Source organism: Oncorhynchus nerka, linkage group LG10, assembly GCF_034236695.1.
Source record: "Oncorhynchus nerka isolate Pitt River linkage group LG10, Oner_Uvic_2.0, whole genome shotgun sequence".
Classification (NCBI taxonomy): domain Eukaryota; kingdom Metazoa; phylum Chordata; class Actinopteri; order Salmoniformes; family Salmonidae; genus Oncorhynchus; species Oncorhynchus nerka.
Genome location: NC_088405.1, coordinates 77,437,683 through 77,457,731, shown reverse-complemented (window position 1 = coordinate 77,457,731; position 20,049 = coordinate 77,437,683). Strand labels below are relative to the sequence as shown.

Genomic DNA, 20,049 nt, shown 5'->3' with positions numbered 1-20,049 from the left:
TCAGTGCTAATGGCGTCACTACAGACACCCTGGTTCGAATCCAGGCTGTAGCACAACCGGCCGTGATTGGGAGTCGCGTAGGGAGGCGCACAATTGGCCCAGCATCGTCCGGGTTTGGCCCGTGTAGGCCGTCATTTGTAAATAAGAATTTGTTCTTAATTGACTTGCCTAGTTAAATAAAATACAAATGTTTCTGTATGCAGTCCTGCTGCTTTGTAGGTAATTGAAACTTACCTGATAATGAAGCATTAAAAATGGTTTTACGTTACATTTTCTTTTCATTTTAATGTTCTTTTGTTGTTTGCAGGTGCACTATCCTTCTGCCCCTATGCAGCCAGGTCCTATATACTTTTTAACTCCTCGCAACAGCAGTGGCCAAAACAAGAACAAGTTTGTGCTCTGGTATTGTGCCTGGTGGACCATGCACATGCTCCACCACAGTCTGGACCTTCACTTCCTGATCACAGGCCACACTTAAGTTTGCCCCCGACTGGTGCTTCGGCCTCATCAAGCTGCGCCTCAGAAAGACCAGAGTGAACACTTTGTCTGAGATTGCTGGTGTTGTGAAGGACAGCACTGTAACAGGGATCAACATCCCACAGCTGGATGGACTGGAGGATGGTACGGTGCTGGTGGAAAGCTATGGCTGGCAACATCACCTGACTCTGTGCTTCAGGCCACTGCCACAGTTCAAGCAGTACCAGCACTTCAGGTGAATATCATTTTCATTGCATTGTATGAGGTTAATCTTGATGTTGTGCAAGGTTGTAATGTCTTATTTTTTTATTATTTCCTGTTTTACAGCATCGATGCTCTGGAGCCTGGTGTTGTTGTCGCCAAGGAGTGTTCGGACTCAGTTATCAGCACTATCTGCAGTGCCTCTATTCAAATGACTCTCTCCTAACCAGTGGCGATTTTAGCATGTTAATCTTGGTGGGGCAAAAAAGTGGGATGCATGACTGCAAAGCCACTACACATAAAAACATAGCTGATATGGCAGACTTGCTTAAACAAATGTGTTTTCTACTGACAAGTGAGATGTACAAACTACGGCATAAGGGGACCACAAGTGGATAAGAGGCAATCCGTAATTTCGAATTACGACGACGGACGTAGTCAATATAACCATTTGTTCAGCACTGTTGAAATGTACAGCGACAGAATTCAGAACATGGGCCGTTCTTAATGTGTACTCCCTGTACACATCAGAACCGTAGGATAAGTAAATGTGCCATATAAACAGACAATGAAAGCTCTTAGAATATTCAGGTTCTAGGCAAAAATAGACCAATTTATTAGAGTGAGGCACATTGAACGCCGTTTGGGTATTTGCGTGTCAAAAAATATACACGTCATATAACACTGTTTGACGCATTAAATAAGCTTTTAATTTGACACGTGCAAGCCAAGCATCACAACTACTATCAGTAGCACTGTCAAAGCTGTACAAAACAAAGTAGCCAAACAAGCACACACCGTGCCACGAACAATGTGTTTACAATACCACGTTGGTGAAATAGGCCAAATTATTAGGGTGAGGCACATGGGCTACTAACAGCTTACTATAAAACATATGTAACAGTATAGCTTCCATCCTTCTCCTCACCCCAACCTTGGCTCGAACCAGGGACCCTCTGCACACATCAACAACTGACACCCTCGAAGCATCGTTACATACTGCTCCACAAAAGCTGCAGCCCTTGCAGAGCAAGGGGAACAACTACGTCGAGGTCTCAGAGCGAGTGACGTCACCGATTGAAACGCTATTAGTGCCCACCCCGCTAACTAGCTAGCCATTTCACACCGGTTACACTCACCCCCCCTTTTGACCTCCTCCTTTTCCTCAGCCTCCTCCTATTCCGCAGCCACCAGTGATCCTGGTCAACAGCATCAATGTAACAGTTTTGCTTCCATCCTTCTCCTCGCCATACCTGGGCTCGAACCAGGGACCCTCTGCACACATCGACAACAGCCACCTCGAAGAATTGTTACCTATCGCTCCACAAAACCCCTTGCAGAGCAAGAGGAACAACTACTTCAAGGTCTCAGAGCGAGTGACGTCACCGATTTGAAACGCTATTGGCGCGTACCCCGCTAACTAGCTAGCCATTTCACACCGGTTACACATTTTTTATTTTTTTATTTAACCTTTATTTAACCAGGTAGGCGACTTGATGACATGCACTTAGTATTACATTCTTAGCTACAGTATAGATTTCTCCCTTGCATATTACATCATTTATGCAGCAGTGTACAATATATTTTTGGATTCACCTGGCGCAGCAGTCCTTTGTTGGCAAATTTTGTCATCAAACTTTGTCATAAAAGTCAGGAATTCTCTGGAACTCGGGGGGGGGGAAACACAGCTAGTCCATTGAATAGCAGGCTAACGTTAGTGGTTTCTTTGCAACACTTGGAGTTAGCCACTGATTCCTTCCAAACGACTCATTGTTGAATTTGCGATTTCCAAATTGTTGTGTAATCTTTATGTACAATGGCTGATGAGCGCCGATGCATTTTATATATAATTTCCCTTCATCATTTCTATTCATATGACAAGGATTAAGAAGGATTTGCCAGTAGATTGTCGACTTGCTGACAACTGATGATGACTGCTAGCTCTTACTTTGAAAGTAAGATGTTGACATGATCAGTCCAATCAAAGCTACTGTAGATAGAATGTGATTTGATGTCATTTTATCTGTGGCCAATGACCTTGAGCCTTCATAGATGGGCATTTCTAATATAACTATGGCAGAACCCAAGGGGCAAACATTTTCGAGCCCTAATCTTAGAATTGGGGATGACAGAAAACTGAGCCAATCAGGCGCAACGCTCTGTATTTTCTGCTGGCTAGCCCCATCACCACAGAAAGCACTGAGCTAGGCTGAAACACCTGCATTTTGGAGCTGCCTTACTCAAGAAAGCAAAAAAAGAGACCATATTTGTATGCGGCTTCATTAACTCAATGATATTTTTGATTTTTGCATTGTTTGCAAACTGATATGTGACACGTATTAATGTCAAAATAACAAGCAAAACAGGCAAGACCCCCCCATTATAATTCCTTTTTACCTAAAAGTGTGGTGCTCAAAACCCCCACCTGACATGGATGATGGGTCGCCACTGCTCCTAACACACATGCCATTAGACCATCACTAGCACATTTGCCATCACTAGCACATTAGTCTGCTGCCTATATACTGTACATAGACTTAATCTCTGGCCACTTTAATAAACGGAACACTAGTCAGTTTAACAATGTTTACATATTTTGCATTACTCATCTCATATGTATATACTGTATTCTATTGTACTGTATCTTAGTCTATGCCACTCTGACATTGCTCATCCATATATTTATATATTCTTAATTCCATTCCTTTACTTTGATTTGTGTGTATTGGGTACATGTTGTGAAATTGTTAGATATTACTTGTTAGATATTACTGCACTGTCAGAGCTAGAAACACAAGCATTTTGTTACACCCGCAATACCATTTGCTAAACACGTGTACGTGACCAATAAAATTTGATATGACACATTGCTGCTTCTATTTTATTTTTATCCTGCTGCTCGGCCATTTTACCCCTGATTGTATGCATATATCTGCCTCATCTATCACTGATCTTGTTCTTGTACATATGTATATTATATTTTATTGATATTGACACTTTCTGATATTGCTACTATGCAAGTAACCATTTAGCTGTACTGTTTACACCTGTTGAGACCCATACACTTGGCAAGATGTGTCTGGGGGTTATAGCATTTATTTCACATGACCCATCAATTTAGACAAGTGTGTCTGGGTAAGCGTCATCTAATATTTATGAAATATGTTTATCTGGACTTTTTAATCTACTCATTGTTTAGCACATGCCCTCACGTGAATCCTTAAAAAAATGGGTGGGGCTGCCTTAAGAGGGTATGAACAATGCTGAATGGGTGTAGACAAAGGAAAGCTCTCCAGTAGGTACAAAACTATTCAAAGACCATTTTCTCAAAAGTGAGTTTACAAGTTTACAACCTTTCAAAGCAGAATTACTTTCCCATTGTTCCTAAAAAATGCAGTGCATTATATACCATTTTGTAGCTCTGAGTCTCTACTTTTATTAATTGTAAAAAATACAATTTCAAATGTTACTACAGGAGATAAGACTGATTTCAACTGTGGATGACCCTGTCCTTCATCCTCTCTGTGGGTATACAGTATGTGTTGGTGTCTGTCTAGGGAGAGGGGAGACTCAGTGAAAAGTCACCAACGCTTTAGACTGGCTTGTCGACTAAAGCGGCAGGTCTCCAGGTGACATTTGACACACATTTAGTTCTCAAATTGACATCAAATTCTAAATGGGGTTTCAGAATTTTAGGGAGTGGCGCGTGCTTACACAGTGTAGTCCATTCTATTCCCAGTGGCTCCCTAAATAATATGATTGTGTTACATGTATATTTGTGCTGACTGTTTCCTTTTCGTGTTCTGCAAGGGTTCCACAAAGACAAGGATTAGGCCTTGCACTGCACTCTTCTCAAATAGTGTTCAAAGGCAATCAATACATCAGCCACGAGGTGAATTGTCTCGTTTGCATTTTTCAGATACTGAACAGAAAACCAATTACACAAGGATCCTCTCGAAATTAATTATTATTTTTTTTTTTACTTGTCTTCGTCTTCTTGGAAATAGAAATCCTTGAAAGTTAAAAGAAAGGAAGAAAGAGACAGAGGAAACCAAACGTGTCCGTTGATGTCAAAACATGAGGACACCTCTCTTTGGTTTGGCAGACACTTGCTGGAGAGATGAAAAGGCGTCACATGTGGGGGACATTCTATTTGGTAGTCCGACATGATACTTCCTCAAGGAAAGATGTGGAACATACTTGTGCCTTGGCCACGCACACTGCCTCATTTCAATGTAGCTTACAATATCACTATATTTCCATGTCTTATTCAAATGCAGTTATGCCGGATGTACAGTATAAGGAAGTATGCCTAGTGGCAGTGAAAAGCACTGTATTGGATGATGTTCATGGCTAATTCGCTTATGATTTGCAGCTGATGGCAGGTCCAGAGGGACAGAAGTGGAAGAAATTGTAAGGCTTGCTTAATTTCAGAACATACCTTCTAGTATAGCAGCTCAACATGCTCCCTTTCACACTTTGACCGTTTTTAGGTTAAGGGTTTTTCCTGGTGCTTCTGCTTTTCGGAAAATCTTTTCATTTCAACGACTGGTTTCCGAGTCTTTATAGGTTAGAATTTCAGTGCTTTTGAGTGGAGAGCAGGTGCAAAGTAAAAGCTGAGATATGTGTGTTCTTGTAAGACACTCCTGATAGTTGCTGGCTGTTTCTCGTTGCTTTGGATCTGCATTCAGCAACGATCAAGGTCATGCTTTTCGTATCTTCAGATCACAGCTGTGGTTTGCAGCAATGGTTTGCTGTGTTTGTGCCAAATACTATTTTGTGTGTAAAAGCACGTATTTATGATGGGTAGAAATTGCTTCATTAAACATAGTAGTATTTAGTGTACTTGTTTCTTTCTTCTTACCACTCAACTTGAGTAGGCCTGGTTCTAGCTTAACTTTTCTGACTGTAATGATGGTGAGCAGTCTACGATGGCCCTTAGTTGCACCCATGGCCCAAACAGCAAACTGAGGCCTATTTAATCCACTATCTTCCTTCAAGTTGGAATAACTCCTGTGACACAGTAATATTTTGATTGGGGTTGTGGTTGAATAGCTCTGGCCTTTGTTCAGTCCACTGTACCAGCAGTGAATGCCTTTAAGGGTAAACAGTAATGTCAGGAAAGGTTATATTTTTCTGTGCGTTCCTTCACTTTACAGAGGCTTGGTTATAGGAAATGCTCTGATGTAGTTATCTCAGCACTAGCTTGATATGAGATTCAAAGGAATGCGTTCCTCTGTCATATTTACAGTATTTTATATTTTAATAGTATTGTCATCTTTATCTTTAAATCCAAATTCTGAGTAACAAAGTTACTACAATACTTTTTGGTTAAAATGCTCAAACAGAAACAAATAGCAAACGAGTGTAATTTTCTCTGTGTTTTGCAGTGCCCCCCACAATCATCAACCTGTCGAAGGGCATCGTGGTCAACGAAGGCTCCAACGTCACGCTGATGTGCCAAGCCAGTGGCAAACCAGAACCCTCGTTTACCTGGAAACTCCTGTCTCCCTCAGGTAAGACACCAGTCTCTCTGTGCATTCAAATGGTCATCAATAAAATACAATAGTGTTTGTCCGTAGCTTATGCCTGCCCATACCATAACCCCACCACCACCATAGGAAACTCTGTTAACAACGTTCGCATCAGCAAGCCGCTCACCCACAGAACGCCATACACACTGTCTGTCTGCCATCTGCCCAGTACAGTTGAAACCAGGATTCATCCGCGAAGAGCACTACTCCAGTGTGCCAGTGGCCATCGTAGGTGAGCATTTGTAAACTGAAGTCGGTTTTTACCCGAACTGCAGTCACATAAAAACCCTGATGTGGACAAGTAGCACGCAAATGAGCTTTCCTGAGATGGTTTCTGACAGTTTGTGCATAAATTATTTGGTTGTACAAACCCACAGTTTCATCAGCTGTCCGGGTGGCTGGTCTCAGACAATCCCGCAGGTGAAGAAGCCGGATGTGGAGATCCTGGGCTGGTGTGGTTACACGTGGTCTGCGGTTGTTGGAGGTCGGTTGGACGTATGGCCAAATTCTCTAAAACAATGTTGGAGGTGGCTTATGGTAGAGAAATGAACATTCAATTCTCTGGCAATGGCTCTTTTGGACATTTCTGCAGTCAGCATGTCAATTGCACGCTCACTCAAAACTTGAGATATCTGTAGTATTGTGTTGTGTGACAAAACTACACATTTTATAGTGGCCTTTCATTGTCGCAAGCACAAGGTGCACCTGTGTAATGATCATGTTGTTTAATGCCATACCTGTCAGGTGGATGGATTATCTTGGCAATCTTGCTCAATAACAGGGATGTAAACAAATGTGTGTGCAAAATTTGAGAGAAATAAGCTTTATGTTCTATAGAAAATGTCTGGGATCTTTTATTATCTATCTTTCTCTAGCTCTATCTTTCTCACACTCTTTCTCTCATTCCCCAGCTCCCTCTCTCTCTCTCGCTCTCTCTTCCCCCCCATTTTGTCACCATGACTTTAGGTAGCCCCAATGACACTTGGTGAACTGTATCCTTCTCGTTTCTAAGTAGCTCATTATCTGTCGACTACCTTTTCCCTAATCACCATTAACCACTAATGATATGTATAGAAATAAATTGCTGTCAATGCATTTGGGATAATTAATTAGGATAATTGGAAAGATGTAAATGTTTTGGAGGTGAGTGAGTGACTGAATACATTACAGTATGAGGCGTCCTTGCAAAGACAAACGTGCCACAGTTGGGGATGTCTGAGTATATGTTTACCGAGTGGGTTTGGAGAACTGTGCTCACACATACCGCTATCTCATCAAGAGGAGGAGGAGGGGAAACCACATGTTTGTCTGCCTGTCTCCCTATCTATATTTCTATGCTTCACTTAATCAGGTAAGATGATGCTTGCATTTGTTATGCGCTACATTTCACGTGGAGACAATTGTGTGACAGTTTCCTCCCCTCTCTCTCTCTCTCCTTTTGTGTCGCTACAAGGATTGCGGAATTGAAATGTTAATACGACAAGGATGTGACTGGCCATGTATTTTAGGAGATAAGTGAGGAATTGCTTTGATGGGTCTCCATTTGCCACACACAGCGGGTGTCTTCAGAGGAGCCATAATTGCAGCCTGGGTGGCTAAAAAAGAGCCACTGTCACTTGTTGCGCCAGTACCCCCTGAATACATTCAAGACATATGGACATTTACGCAATTACCGCCTCCTTCAGTGTCAGCATGTATAGAATGGAGAAAGTGCTGAAACAAGCCTTTAGTCTGTGAGTTTTGTCATTTGGTAGGTAGAGGTTGATGTGTATGCAGCCTATTAGAGGGGTGAGTTTGGAGGTACATATAGCTAATTTGAACCCTTTACGGCTGTTATCTCAGAGACAAGTTTTATGTTTTGTATCTGTGGTTGTTGGGTGGAATTTTGAAAACATTTAGGTTTTTTGATTTGGCAACTCCGTTCCCATGAGTTCCACTGTATGCAGTAGCTACACTATATACACAAAAGTATGTGGACACCCCTTCAAATGAGTGGAGTCGGCTATATCAGCCACACCCGATGCTGACAGGTATATAAAATTGAGCACATAGCCATGCAATCTCCATAGACAAACATTGGCAGTAGAGTGACCTCAGTGACTTTCAACGTGGCACCATCATAGGATGCCACCTTTCCAACAAGTCAGTTTGTCAAATTTCTGCCCTGCTAGAGCTGCTCTGGTCATCTGTAAGTGCTGTTATTGTGAAGTGGATAGGTTTAGGAGCAACAACGGCTCATCAGCGAAGTGGTAGACCACACAAGCTCACAGAACAGGACCACCGAGTGCTGAAGTATGTTGTCATGTAAAAATCGTCTGTCCTCGGTTGCAACACTGAAAGCAACGTCCGCATAAGAACTGTTAGTCTGGAGGTTCATGAAATGGCTGAGCAACTGCACACAAGCCTAACATCACCATGCATAATGCCAAGCATCGGCTGTAGTTGTGTAAAGCTTTCCGCCATTGGACTCTGGAACAGTGGAAACGCGTTCTCTGGAGTGATGAATCACGTTTCACCATCTGGCAGTCTGACGGACGAATGTGGGTTTTGTGGATGCCAGGAGAACGCTACCTGCCCCAATGCATAATGCCAACTGTGAAGTTTAGTGGAGGCGGAATAATGGTCTGGGGTTGTTTTTCATGGTTTGGGCTAGGCCCCTTAGTTCCAGTGAAGTGAAATCTTAATTACATTCTAGACGCTTTGTGGCAACAGTTTGGGGAAGGCCCTTTCCTGTTCCAGCATGACAATACATCAGTACCGTCAAAGAGAAACAGTGAGTGTTAGCTAGTGCCATTGATGAACACAATAAGAGAATGATAGTGCATTTGAGAATGCTTTAGGCATCTTAGCCTTTTTTAACTTTGTCACAAAGTAATGCATGTTCAACAACAAATATATTTATTTTAAATCAATTTTGATGATGCTATTCAAACTTGGCCAAGAGCAATCACAGACTTGATAATACATTTGTAATTTTTATAGGGTGCCTTTGCCATGGCCCAATGTTTCATTTCTTTATTGGGGAGAACAAAGAAGCACATAATGCTTGCTCTTTCAAAATGGGCTTTCAAATGCACAATTTATGTTTATGTGCATTCAAAAAAACTTTTTTCAAATTCCTTTCAGGGCACAATCAATTGCTCTTAACTTAATTTAAACAGTGGAGATGGGGCCTTTGGAGGTTTCTGCTTTGTTTCATATTGAAGTACAGAGACAGCTGAATGCCAGATTTAACAAAATCACACATGCAATACACCAAATTAAAGCTACAGTTGTTGTTAATCCAGCCAATGTGTCAGATTTCAAAAAGGCTTTATGGCGAAAGCAAACCATGCAATTATCTGATGATAGCACCCCACCAAACAAACACATGACATTCATATTTAAACCCGCCGGGCGTGACACAAAACTCAGAAATAACGATATAATTCATGCCTTACCTTTGAAGATCTTCTTTTGTTGGCACTCAAATGTCCCATAAACATCACAAACGGTCCTTTTGTTTGATAAATTCCGTCGTTATATCTAAAATTTCCATTTATTTGGCGCGTTTGATCCAGAAGAAAACCGGTTCCAACTCACGCAACATGACTACCAAATATCTAGTAAGTTACCTGTAAACTTGTTCCGAACATTTCAAACAACTTTCCTTATACAACTTTAGGTATTTTTTTACATAAATAATAGATCAAATTTAAGACGGGTTAAACTGTGTTCAATACCGGACGAAAACAAAGTGGAGCGTGCTTTCAGGTCTCGCGCCTCTAACAAACAGTACACTTCACTCGACCCTCGTTCTGAACTGCCCTACTTCTTCATTGCACAAAGGAAAAACATCAACCAATTTCTGAAGACTGTTGACATCTAGTGGAAGCGATAGGAACTGCAAGCAAGTGCCTTAGATCCCCATAGAAATCCTATTGAAAAGAGAGTGACCTCAAATGTTTTTCCTGGATGGTTTGTCCTCTGGGTTTTGCCTGCCAAATAAGTTATGTTATACTCACAGACATCATTCAAACAGTTTTAGAAACTTCAGGGTGTTCTCTATCAATATCTACCAATAATATGCATAACCTAGCTTCTGGGCCTGAGTAGCAGGCAGTTTACTTTGGGCACGCTTTTCATCTGGACGTGAAAATACCGCCCCCTAGCCTTAAGAAGTTAAAAGTAGACGCCCTTTGCCTTGATGCACTCTTGGCATTCTCTCAACCAGCTTCATGAGGTAGTCACCTGGAATGCATTTCAATTAACAGGTGTGCCTTGTTAAAAGTTCATTTGTGGAATTGCTTTCCTTGATGCATTTGAGCCAATCAGTTGTGCTGTGACAAGTTAACTTCTTGCGTCGAGCCATCCCGGATCCGGTATCGTGACTACAGCCTCAAGCTCATTACCATAACGCAACGTTAACTATTCATGAAAATCGCAAATGAAATGAAATTAATCTATTTGCTCTCAAGCTTAGCCTTTTGTTAACAACACTGTCACCTCTGATTTTCAAAATATGCTTCTCAACCATTGCAAAACAAGCATTTGTGTAACAGTATTGATAGCTAACGTAGCATTTAGCGTAGCATTTAGCGTTAGCATTCAGCAGGCAACATTTTCACAAAAACCAGAAAAAGCATTCAAATAAAATCATTTACATTTGAAGAACTTCGGATGTTTTCAATGAGGAGACTCTCAGATAGCAAATGTTCAGTTTTTCCTGAAAGATTATTTGTTTAGGACAAATCGCTCCGTTTTCTGCGTCACGTTTAGCTACGAAAAAAAACCTGTATCCAGGATTGTGTAAATCTATCCGCAAGCTCATTAGCATAACACAACGTTAACTATTCATGAAAATCGCAAATGAAATGAAATTAATCTATTTGCTCTCAAGCTTAGCCTTTTGTTAACAACACTGTCATCTCAGATTTTCAAAATATGCTTTTGAACCATAGCTAAACAAGCATTTGTGTAAGAGTATTGATAACCTAGCATTGCATTAAGCCTAGCATTCAGCATGCAACATTTTCCACAAAAAACAGAAAAGAATTCAAATAAAATCATTTACCTTTGAAGAACTTCAGATGTTTTCAATGAGGAGACTCTGTTAGATAGCAAATGTTCCGTTTTTACAAAAAATATTATTTGTGTCGACTAATCGCTCCGTTTTGTTCATCACATTTGGGGAGGGGAAAAAAGAAATATATATATTAAGTCATTAAAACGCGAACTTTTTTCCAAATTAACTCCATAATATCGACAGAAACATGGCAAACCGATGTTTAGAATCAATCCTCAAGGTGTTTTTCACATATCTATCGACGATAAAATCCATCGTGGCAGTTTACTTTCTCTTCTGAAGAAATGGAACGCGCATGGACCTACAGATTACGCACACAGGACACCGGGCGGGACACCAGGTAAATGTAGTCTCTTATGGTCAATCTTCCAATGATATGCCTACAAACACGTCACAATGCTGCAGACACCTCGGGGAATAGACAGAAAGCGCAGGCCCATTCCTGGCGCATTCACAGCCATATAAGGAGACATTGGAACACAGCGCCTTCAGAATCTGGGGCATTTCCTGTATGAAACTTCATCTTGGTTTCGCCTGTTGCATTAGTTCTGGGGCACTCACAGATAATATCTTTGCAGTTTTGGAGACGTCAGAGTTTTGTCTTTCCAAGGCTGTCAATTCCATGCATAGTCGAGCATCTTTTCGTGACAAAATATTGCGCTTAAAACGGGCACGTCTTTTTATCCAATAATGACATAGCGCCCCCATAGGTTGAACAGGTTAAGGGTGGTATACAGAAGATAGCCCTATTTGGTAAAATACCAAGTCCATATTATGGCAAGAACAGTTCAAATAAGCAAAGAGAAACGACATTACTTAAAGACATAAAGGTCAGTCAACCTGGAAAATGTCAAAAACTTAAAAGTTTCTTTAAGTGCAGTCACAAAAACCATCAAGCGCTATGATGAAACTGGCTCTCATGAGGACCACCACAGCAAAGGAAGACCCAGAGTTACCTCTGCTGCAGAGGATAAGTTAATTAGAGTTACCAGTCTCAGATTGCAGCCCTTCATGGTCAAATTGCTACAAAGAAACCACTACTAGGGAGTTTTTCCTAGCCACCGTGCTTCTACACCTGCATTGCTTGCTGTTTGGGGTTTTAGGCTGGGTTTCTGTACAGCACTTTGAGATATCAGCTGATGTACGAAGGGCTATATAAATAAATTTGATTTGATTTGATTTACTAAAGGACAAGCAACACGAGTAATGGACATTTTGATCAGTGGAACATATGTCCTTTGGTCTGATGAGTTCCAATTTGAGATTTTTGGTTCCAACCGCCATGACTTTGTGAGACGCAGAGTAGGTGAATGGATAATCTCTGCATGTATGGTTCCCACTGTGAAGCATGGAGGAGGAGGTGTGAGGGTGCTTTGCTGGTGACACTGTGATTTATTTAGAATTCAAGGCAAACTTAACCAGCATGGCTACCACAGCATTCTTCAGCGATACGCCATCCCATCTGGTTTGCGGTTAGTGGGACTATCAATTGTTCTTCAACAGGACAATGACCCAACATACCTCCAGGCTGTATAAAGGCTATTTGAAAAAGGAGAGTGATGGAGTGCTGCATCAGATGACCTGACCTCCACAATCACCCTAACTCAACCTAATTGAGATGGTTTGGGATGAGTTGGACCGCAGAGTGAAGGAAAAGCATATGTATATAAATATAATATTATATGGATATAAAGATATATATATATATATATATATATATACATATACATACATATATATATATACATATATATATATTTATATATATATATGTATATATATATATTTATATATATATATACATATATATTTATATATTTATATATATATATATGTGTATATATATATATGTGTATATATATATATGTGTATATATATATATGTGTATATATATATGTGTATGTATATATATATATATATATATATATATGTATATATATATATGTGTATATATATATATATGTATATATGTGTGTATGTATATATATGTGTATATATGTGTGTATGTATATATATGTGTGTGTGTGTGTATATATATATATACACACATATATGTGTGTGTGTGTGTGTGTATATATACATGCTTTGTAAGTAGGAAAACCTGCAAAATCGGCAGTGTATCAAATACTTGTTCTCCCCACTGTACATATGTGTGTGTGTGTGTATAAGATCTCACCTCGTGGGGCATTAATGATCATGAGGAAGGTGAGGGATCAGCCCAGAACTACACGGCAGGACCTGGTAAATAACCTGAAGAGAGCTGGGACCACAGTCTCAAAGAAAACCACTAGTAACACACTACGCCGTCATGGATTAAAATCCTGCAGCGCACGCAAGGTCCCCCTGCTCAAGCCAGTGCATGTCCAGGCCCGTCTGAAGTTTGCCAATGACCTTCTGGATGATCCAGAGGAGGAATGGGAGAAGGTTATGTGGTCTGATGAGACAAAAATAGAGCTTTTTGGTCTAAACCCCACTCGCCGTGTTTTGGAGGAAGAAGAAGGATGTGTACAACCCCAAGAACACCATCCCAACCGTGAAGCATGGAGGTGGAAACATCATTCTTTGGGGATGCTTTTCTGCAAAGCGGACAGGATGACTGCACCGTATTGAGTGGAGGATGGATGGGGCCATGTATCGCGAGATCTTGGCCAACAGCCTCCTTCCCTCAGTAAGAGCATTGAAGATGGGTCGTGGCTGGGTCTTCCAGACCTTAACTCTAACCCCTTGCCTCGAGCCTAGCTAACGTTAGACAGCTAGCTAACGTTAGCATTATTCACATAGCTAATGTTGGCCACCACAAATTTGAATTCATAACATATCATACCATTTGCGAATTTGCAAACAGTGGCATAACCTCATTAATATTCGGTCTGGTTGGCTGGTAGCTTATACACGCTTCATCATTTATTTCCTTATAGAATCATAGCTGGAAGGGTGCTGGAGGTGCTGCAGCACCTCTGATAAATTTGTCAAAATTATAGAATTACTGCTGCCTGTTCAGAAAGAAATGAAATAATTCTGTATAATCTACTACACATGAGTAAACCACTAATTTAGCCACAGAGGATCAATGGCTTCTTAAAAAATATTGTCTAGCTGTGGGTTGTGTAGCCCAATAACAAGGCATAGCCTACAATTGGTAACACCTGGCAAATCTGTCAGTGAACAGCATGCAGACAAAACAGGCCATTTGCAATATTTCAAATACAATCGCAGGAAAACACAGGTTGGAAAGCAAAGGGCTCCTACTGAAAATAGACTCTAATCTTTCTGCTGTAGGCAACCAAAACATGTTATAAACATCCAAACAGACATATTGAGTAAGTCGGTGAACGCACCAATTTGTAAGTCGCTCTGGATAAGAGCGTCTGCTAAATGACTTAAATGTAAATGTTAAATGTACAAAGTTAAACCAGGGTGAGGTAGGCCTTTGGCAGGGATGGCGAGTGAACTGTGCAACATTGGGTGAGTCAGTGAAACTGGAAAGCTTTTTAAGGACTGGGCCACATCCCTATTGATGGATTCAAGATTAGGTCATTAGGTCGTGTGTTCCTCCCGGGGAAGGACTGCCCGTTCCATGATCTCGCCATCACGGTTGACAACTCCATTGTGTCCTCGTCCCAGAGCGCTAAGAACCTTGGCGTGATCCTGGACAACACCCTGTCGTTCTCAAATAACATCAAGGCGGTGGCCCGTTCCTGTAGGTTCATGCTCTACAACATCCGCAGAGTACGACCCTGCCTCACACAGGAAGCGGCGCAGGTCCTAATCCAGGCACTTGTCATCTCCCGTCTGGATTACTGCAACTCGCTGTTGGCTGGGCTCCCTGCCTGTGCCATTAAACCCCTACAACTCATCCAGAACGCCGCAGCCCGTCTGGTGTTCAACCTTCCCAAGTTCTCTCACCCCGCTCCTCCGCTCTCTCCACTGGCTTCCAGTTGAAACTCGCATTCGCTACAAGACCATGGTGCTTGCCTACGGAGCTGTGAGGGGAACGGCACCTCAGTACCTCCAGGCTCTGATCAGGCCCTACACCCAAACAAGGGCACTGCGTTCATCCACCTCTGGCCTGCTCGCCTCCCTACCACTGAGGAAGTACAGTTCCCGCTCAGCCCAGTCAAAACTGTTCGCTGCTCTGGCCCCCCAATGGTGGAACAAACTCCCTCACGACGCCAGGACAGCGGAGTCAATCACCACCTTCCGGAGACACCTGAAACCCCACCTCTTTAAGGAATACCTAGGATAGGATAAAGTAATCCTTCTCCCCCCTCCCCCCTTAAAAGACCTAGATGCACTATTGTAAAGTGGCTGTTCCACTGGATGTCATAAGGTGAAAGCACCAATTTGTAAGTCGCTCTGGATAAGAGCGTCTGCTAAATGACTTAAATGTAAATGTAAAATGTTTATTGATCTCAGTTTTTATTGATCTCAAAGTAGCCTGTATTTTGATAATTTATGCATTGTTTAAAAATATTCTCCCAAAGTCTCCAGTCATGTAGAATGAACCTAGGCTACTAAAAATGGTCCCATGTGTGCAACTTATGTAAGTGCCTATATTATACTGTTCTATGCCACTAAACAAATGTGATGATATGCATGCAATGCTTTATTAAAGCTTTTTTGTCTTAATCTCATGTGTTCCGGTACCTAAGAGCTCCCAATGTCACCTCTCACTCTCACTCACTTTTGGTTGGCATCTCCCAATTTACAAATGAAGCACTGAACACAGATATACAGTAGTCTAGACCCCTCAAACTCAACTCTGGACCTCATAGCCAGTTCCATTGCGTTTTTTTCATTGTTCCCCTCTAATCAGGGACTTATTTGGCCGTGGGATACCAGGTGGGATCAACTAATTATCAGGTAGAACAGAAACCCAGCAGGCTCCAGACCTCGTAGGGTAGGAGTTGAATACCACTAGACTCTAGCTAACCTCCATAATATGAAAAGATCCACACAAGCCACTAGCCAGCCATATATCCTTAGTTGGAAGATTATGAATATTAGGCTATATTATGAAGTTATTATTAAAGAGCATTTTAAGATGAACCACAATCAGTTAAAAAAATACACAGTATATATTGTAGATTTACATCAATAATCAACATCAATTATCAGCTGATAGCCTACCCTCTTTTCCCGATGTCAAGCATGTCTTTAGGGGCAGTTTCATTTTGAGCACCTGCTCCTTGAAAGGTCTGTGCACAGCCCTGGTTGGCACTAAGGTGAACTTTGCCCCTGTAGTTTCAGAGGCAGATGAGGAAAAACACAAAGTAAACATGAAAATATTGCCAATGGCACTGTTACTTTGAAGTCACACTCTGTGAAGCTCACGTATATACCCCAAGGAAGTGTATGTCTGCACAAGCTTTTGTAGCCTAGTCCCATATTATATGTACTGTAGCCAACTCTTCCATGGTTGTCAAGCCTTACGTATGTTAAATATAGAAGAGATGGCAACAGCACACACATGGGTCTGAGTTAATTATTATGCACTTATGAACCTGTCTTTTCATTTCAAGATACAATATTTCAATTATTTAGAAGAACCTCTCATTGGGATCTAATGAAAAGAAAGTGTGCAGTGGCTCAATGACAAACGACCAAACAGACGGAAATTACTGCTGATATGTTAAGTAGGTTAATGAAGGACAGAAATACCCGCCCGCACTAAACAATACCAGACAAAAACAGATTGTGCTTATTACAAGATAAATAAACCAAATCACGTGATGCCAATTTACGCAAATCAATTTCCATTCCAAATTGATATTTGCCACATTAAAAGTTTACGGTGGTGATCATGACGTGTGCATTTATTTTTCAAATGGTTAAATAATTAGGGCGATTGAATAGGTCCACAGCTGGATGTTCAAAAACTCCCCACTATTTACATGTGGGGAGTTTGTCATTCCAGCTGGGAATAGAATTAGGAAAAGCTGCTTATTCAGTTATTCTCTTGAACAGTCCAATCACTAGCCTATGAAAGCAACAGAGGGAGTATTATGTTTATAACAAGAACATACTGTATTCTGCATTAAAATCCCATTCAATATGAGCTGGAGCAGCTCTCAAACAAGTGCGTCCATTAATGGAGTGTGCCGATGGTTGGACTCCTCAGCTGAGCTAACTTTGTAATTGAATGTTAGAGAGAGCTCCTTGGAGTCTTCTGCTAGATTACGCCCTCATTTGCCAAGCTCGGGACTTTTATAGATTCAATTCATCAAAATTGCCTATAAGAGGGGAATCAGTTTTAAATGTTTTTGTGTGCGTGCGCGTCTGTGTGTGTGTGTGTGCTGATTCATGTCAAATATGTTCAAGCAATTGCATAATGGGGATAATACCCATGAAGCTTTTATTTACCACAGAAAGGGAGATTTATAATCATTATGACTGAAAACACTCTATATACTGTATGTGTTTAAGTACTATCTATCCAGATGTAATGTACAGTGCATTCGGAAAGTATTCAGACCTCTTGACCTTTTCCACATTTTGTTACGTTACTGCCTTATTCTAAAATGTAATAAAAAAAAGATTCCCTCATCAATCTACACACAATAGCCCACAATGACGAAGCAAAAGCAGGTTTGTAGAAATTATTGCAAATGTATTAAAAATTTAAAACAATATCACATTTACATAAGTATTCAGACCCTTTACTCAGTATTTTCTTGAATCACCTTGGGCAGCAATTACAGCCTCGATTCTTATTGGGTATGACTAGGGCTGTGGTGGTCACAACATTTTGTCAACTGGTGATTGTCAGGCAAATAACTGTCGGTCTCGCGCGGTAGTTGACCGTTAATTAACATAAACACATTTAGCATCTCCTGGCTTCCACATTTAATTAAAAAGTATAATAAATCCATGTAATATAGCCTACACCTTCACAATATATCCATTTATTTAAGACAGGTCTGAAGAAGCTGGATATGAAGAAAATGTAGTCTATTTAAGAAGAAAATAATGACATACTCTGAGTTGTCCTGATGTGGCTGTGCCAAATGGCTGTGGGCTATACTAGTTAATTGAGCAGACAAGATTTTATTATTTTGTTGTATGAAGAATACAATTGCTCAAAGCTGAATAAAATATTATTTTCTCCAAACAATTTGAGGGAGTGTGCACGTGTTGAGCGGTTAACAAAGAAATAAGGATTCCTATATGCTAAATTTAGAGTTATTAGTGTTATATCAGTTGTTCTATAAACGTTGGGCTTTATGTTTTGATTTTTAATACATTGAAAGGCTGCATGACGAGACTAATGATGATTTGAAAAAAGTCGCTTGAAAGTCATGTACGCACTCCAATAGTCTCTCATTTACAATTTGACAAGCACTTGATAATGCCTCGATTTTCACAGCCACATCCCCTTTGTGGCCGTAATGCATCCTTTAAAAAAATCCATGCCTTTTGTGGCCTAGATTGCTGCGTTGTGCCCTTCTCCCCGAGTGTGTGCTGCTCAATGCGAAGCGTCTCTCACTCACACGGCTCTCCGTCACATGATGGGTCTTTCTCACAGGCTACAAGTTAAGACCGACATCGCATCCTTATCCAATTCCGAGGTGCATATTGATGATATTGACGATATTGGATGAACTGTCCACATTTACTTTTCATCAGCCAACAATATGAGTAGGCCTAACGAACAGCAAAAGCACTAGCCTATGTCAATCTACTATCCGCCATAGTAAAAATGTCAACCTATTCTGTTTTAGAAATAAATATTCCAAACCGTCTGTGACAGGTGTGGCATGTGATAGATCCCAAATTAATACAACCACTAGCATAAAACATGTGGCAATGTGGCTCATGCAACAGAACAGAACGTTTAGCTTAAAGTGTTGATAAACTATTAGGCTATTTCTTCACATTTATGAGTGCAGCTATGCACGCGTGGTAATAGGCTATAAGTGCAAATCATCATCATTATCAAAAGTGAGCACAAATGCAATCATGCATGTAATGCTTTTATTATAATGGTGGGGCATTTTTATGGTGAAAAGGATCTTCCCCAAACTTGAAACTCACCCGCTGCTTATATATGCCAGTTAGGCATATAGCGATTTTCAGGTCTCTCCAGAGATGTTCAATCGGGTTCAAGTCCAGGCTCTGCCTGGGTCACTCAAGGACATTCAGAGATTTGTCCCAAAGCCACTCCTGCATTGTCTTGGCTGTGTACTTAGGGTTGTTGTTCTGTTGGAAGGTGAACCTTAGACCCAGTCTGAGGTCCTGAGCGCTCTGGAGCAGATTTTCATCAAGGATCTCTCTGTACTTTGCTCCATTCATCTTTCCCTCGATCCTGACTAGTCTCTCAGTCTCTGCTACTGAAAAACATCCCCACAGCATGATGCTGCCACCACCATGCTTCACCATAGGGATGGTGTCAGGTTTCCTCCAGATGTGACACTTGGCATTCAGGCCAAAGAGTTCAGTCTTAGTTTCATCAGACCAGAGAATCTTGTTTTGTTTCTCATGGTCTTAGAGTCTTTAGGTGCCTTTTGGAAAACTCCAAGCGGTTTATGTGCCTTTTATTGAGGAGTGGCTTCTGTCCGGCCCCTCTACCATAAAGGCCTGATTGGTCTACGGAGCAATTCCTTGGTTTTTGCTCTGACATGCACTATCAACTGTGGGACCTTACATCGACAGGTATGTATTTTTTACAAATCACGTCTAATCAATTGAATTTAGCACAGATAAACTCCAACCAAGTTGTAGAAACATCTGAAGGATGGTCAATGGAAACAGGATGCACTTGAGCTCAATTTC

The 20,049-nt window shown here is 41.0% G+C and overlaps 1 protein-coding gene across 5 annotated transcripts in view; it reads left to right on the top strand.

Moving 5' to 3' along the window:
* Positions 1-20,049, top strand: part of LOC115136021 (opioid-binding protein/cell adhesion molecule-like) — a 442,403-nt gene that overhangs the window by 398,264 nt on the left and 24,090 nt on the right. For all 5 annotated transcript variants that reach the window (XM_029671351.2, XM_029671354.2, XM_029671352.2 and 2 more), the window contains one exon: positions 6,069-6,194. In XM_029671351.2, the coding sequence (XP_029527211.1) occupies positions 6,069-6,194 (126 nt within the window). The remainder of the gene's footprint in view (positions 1-6,068; positions 6,195-20,049) is intronic.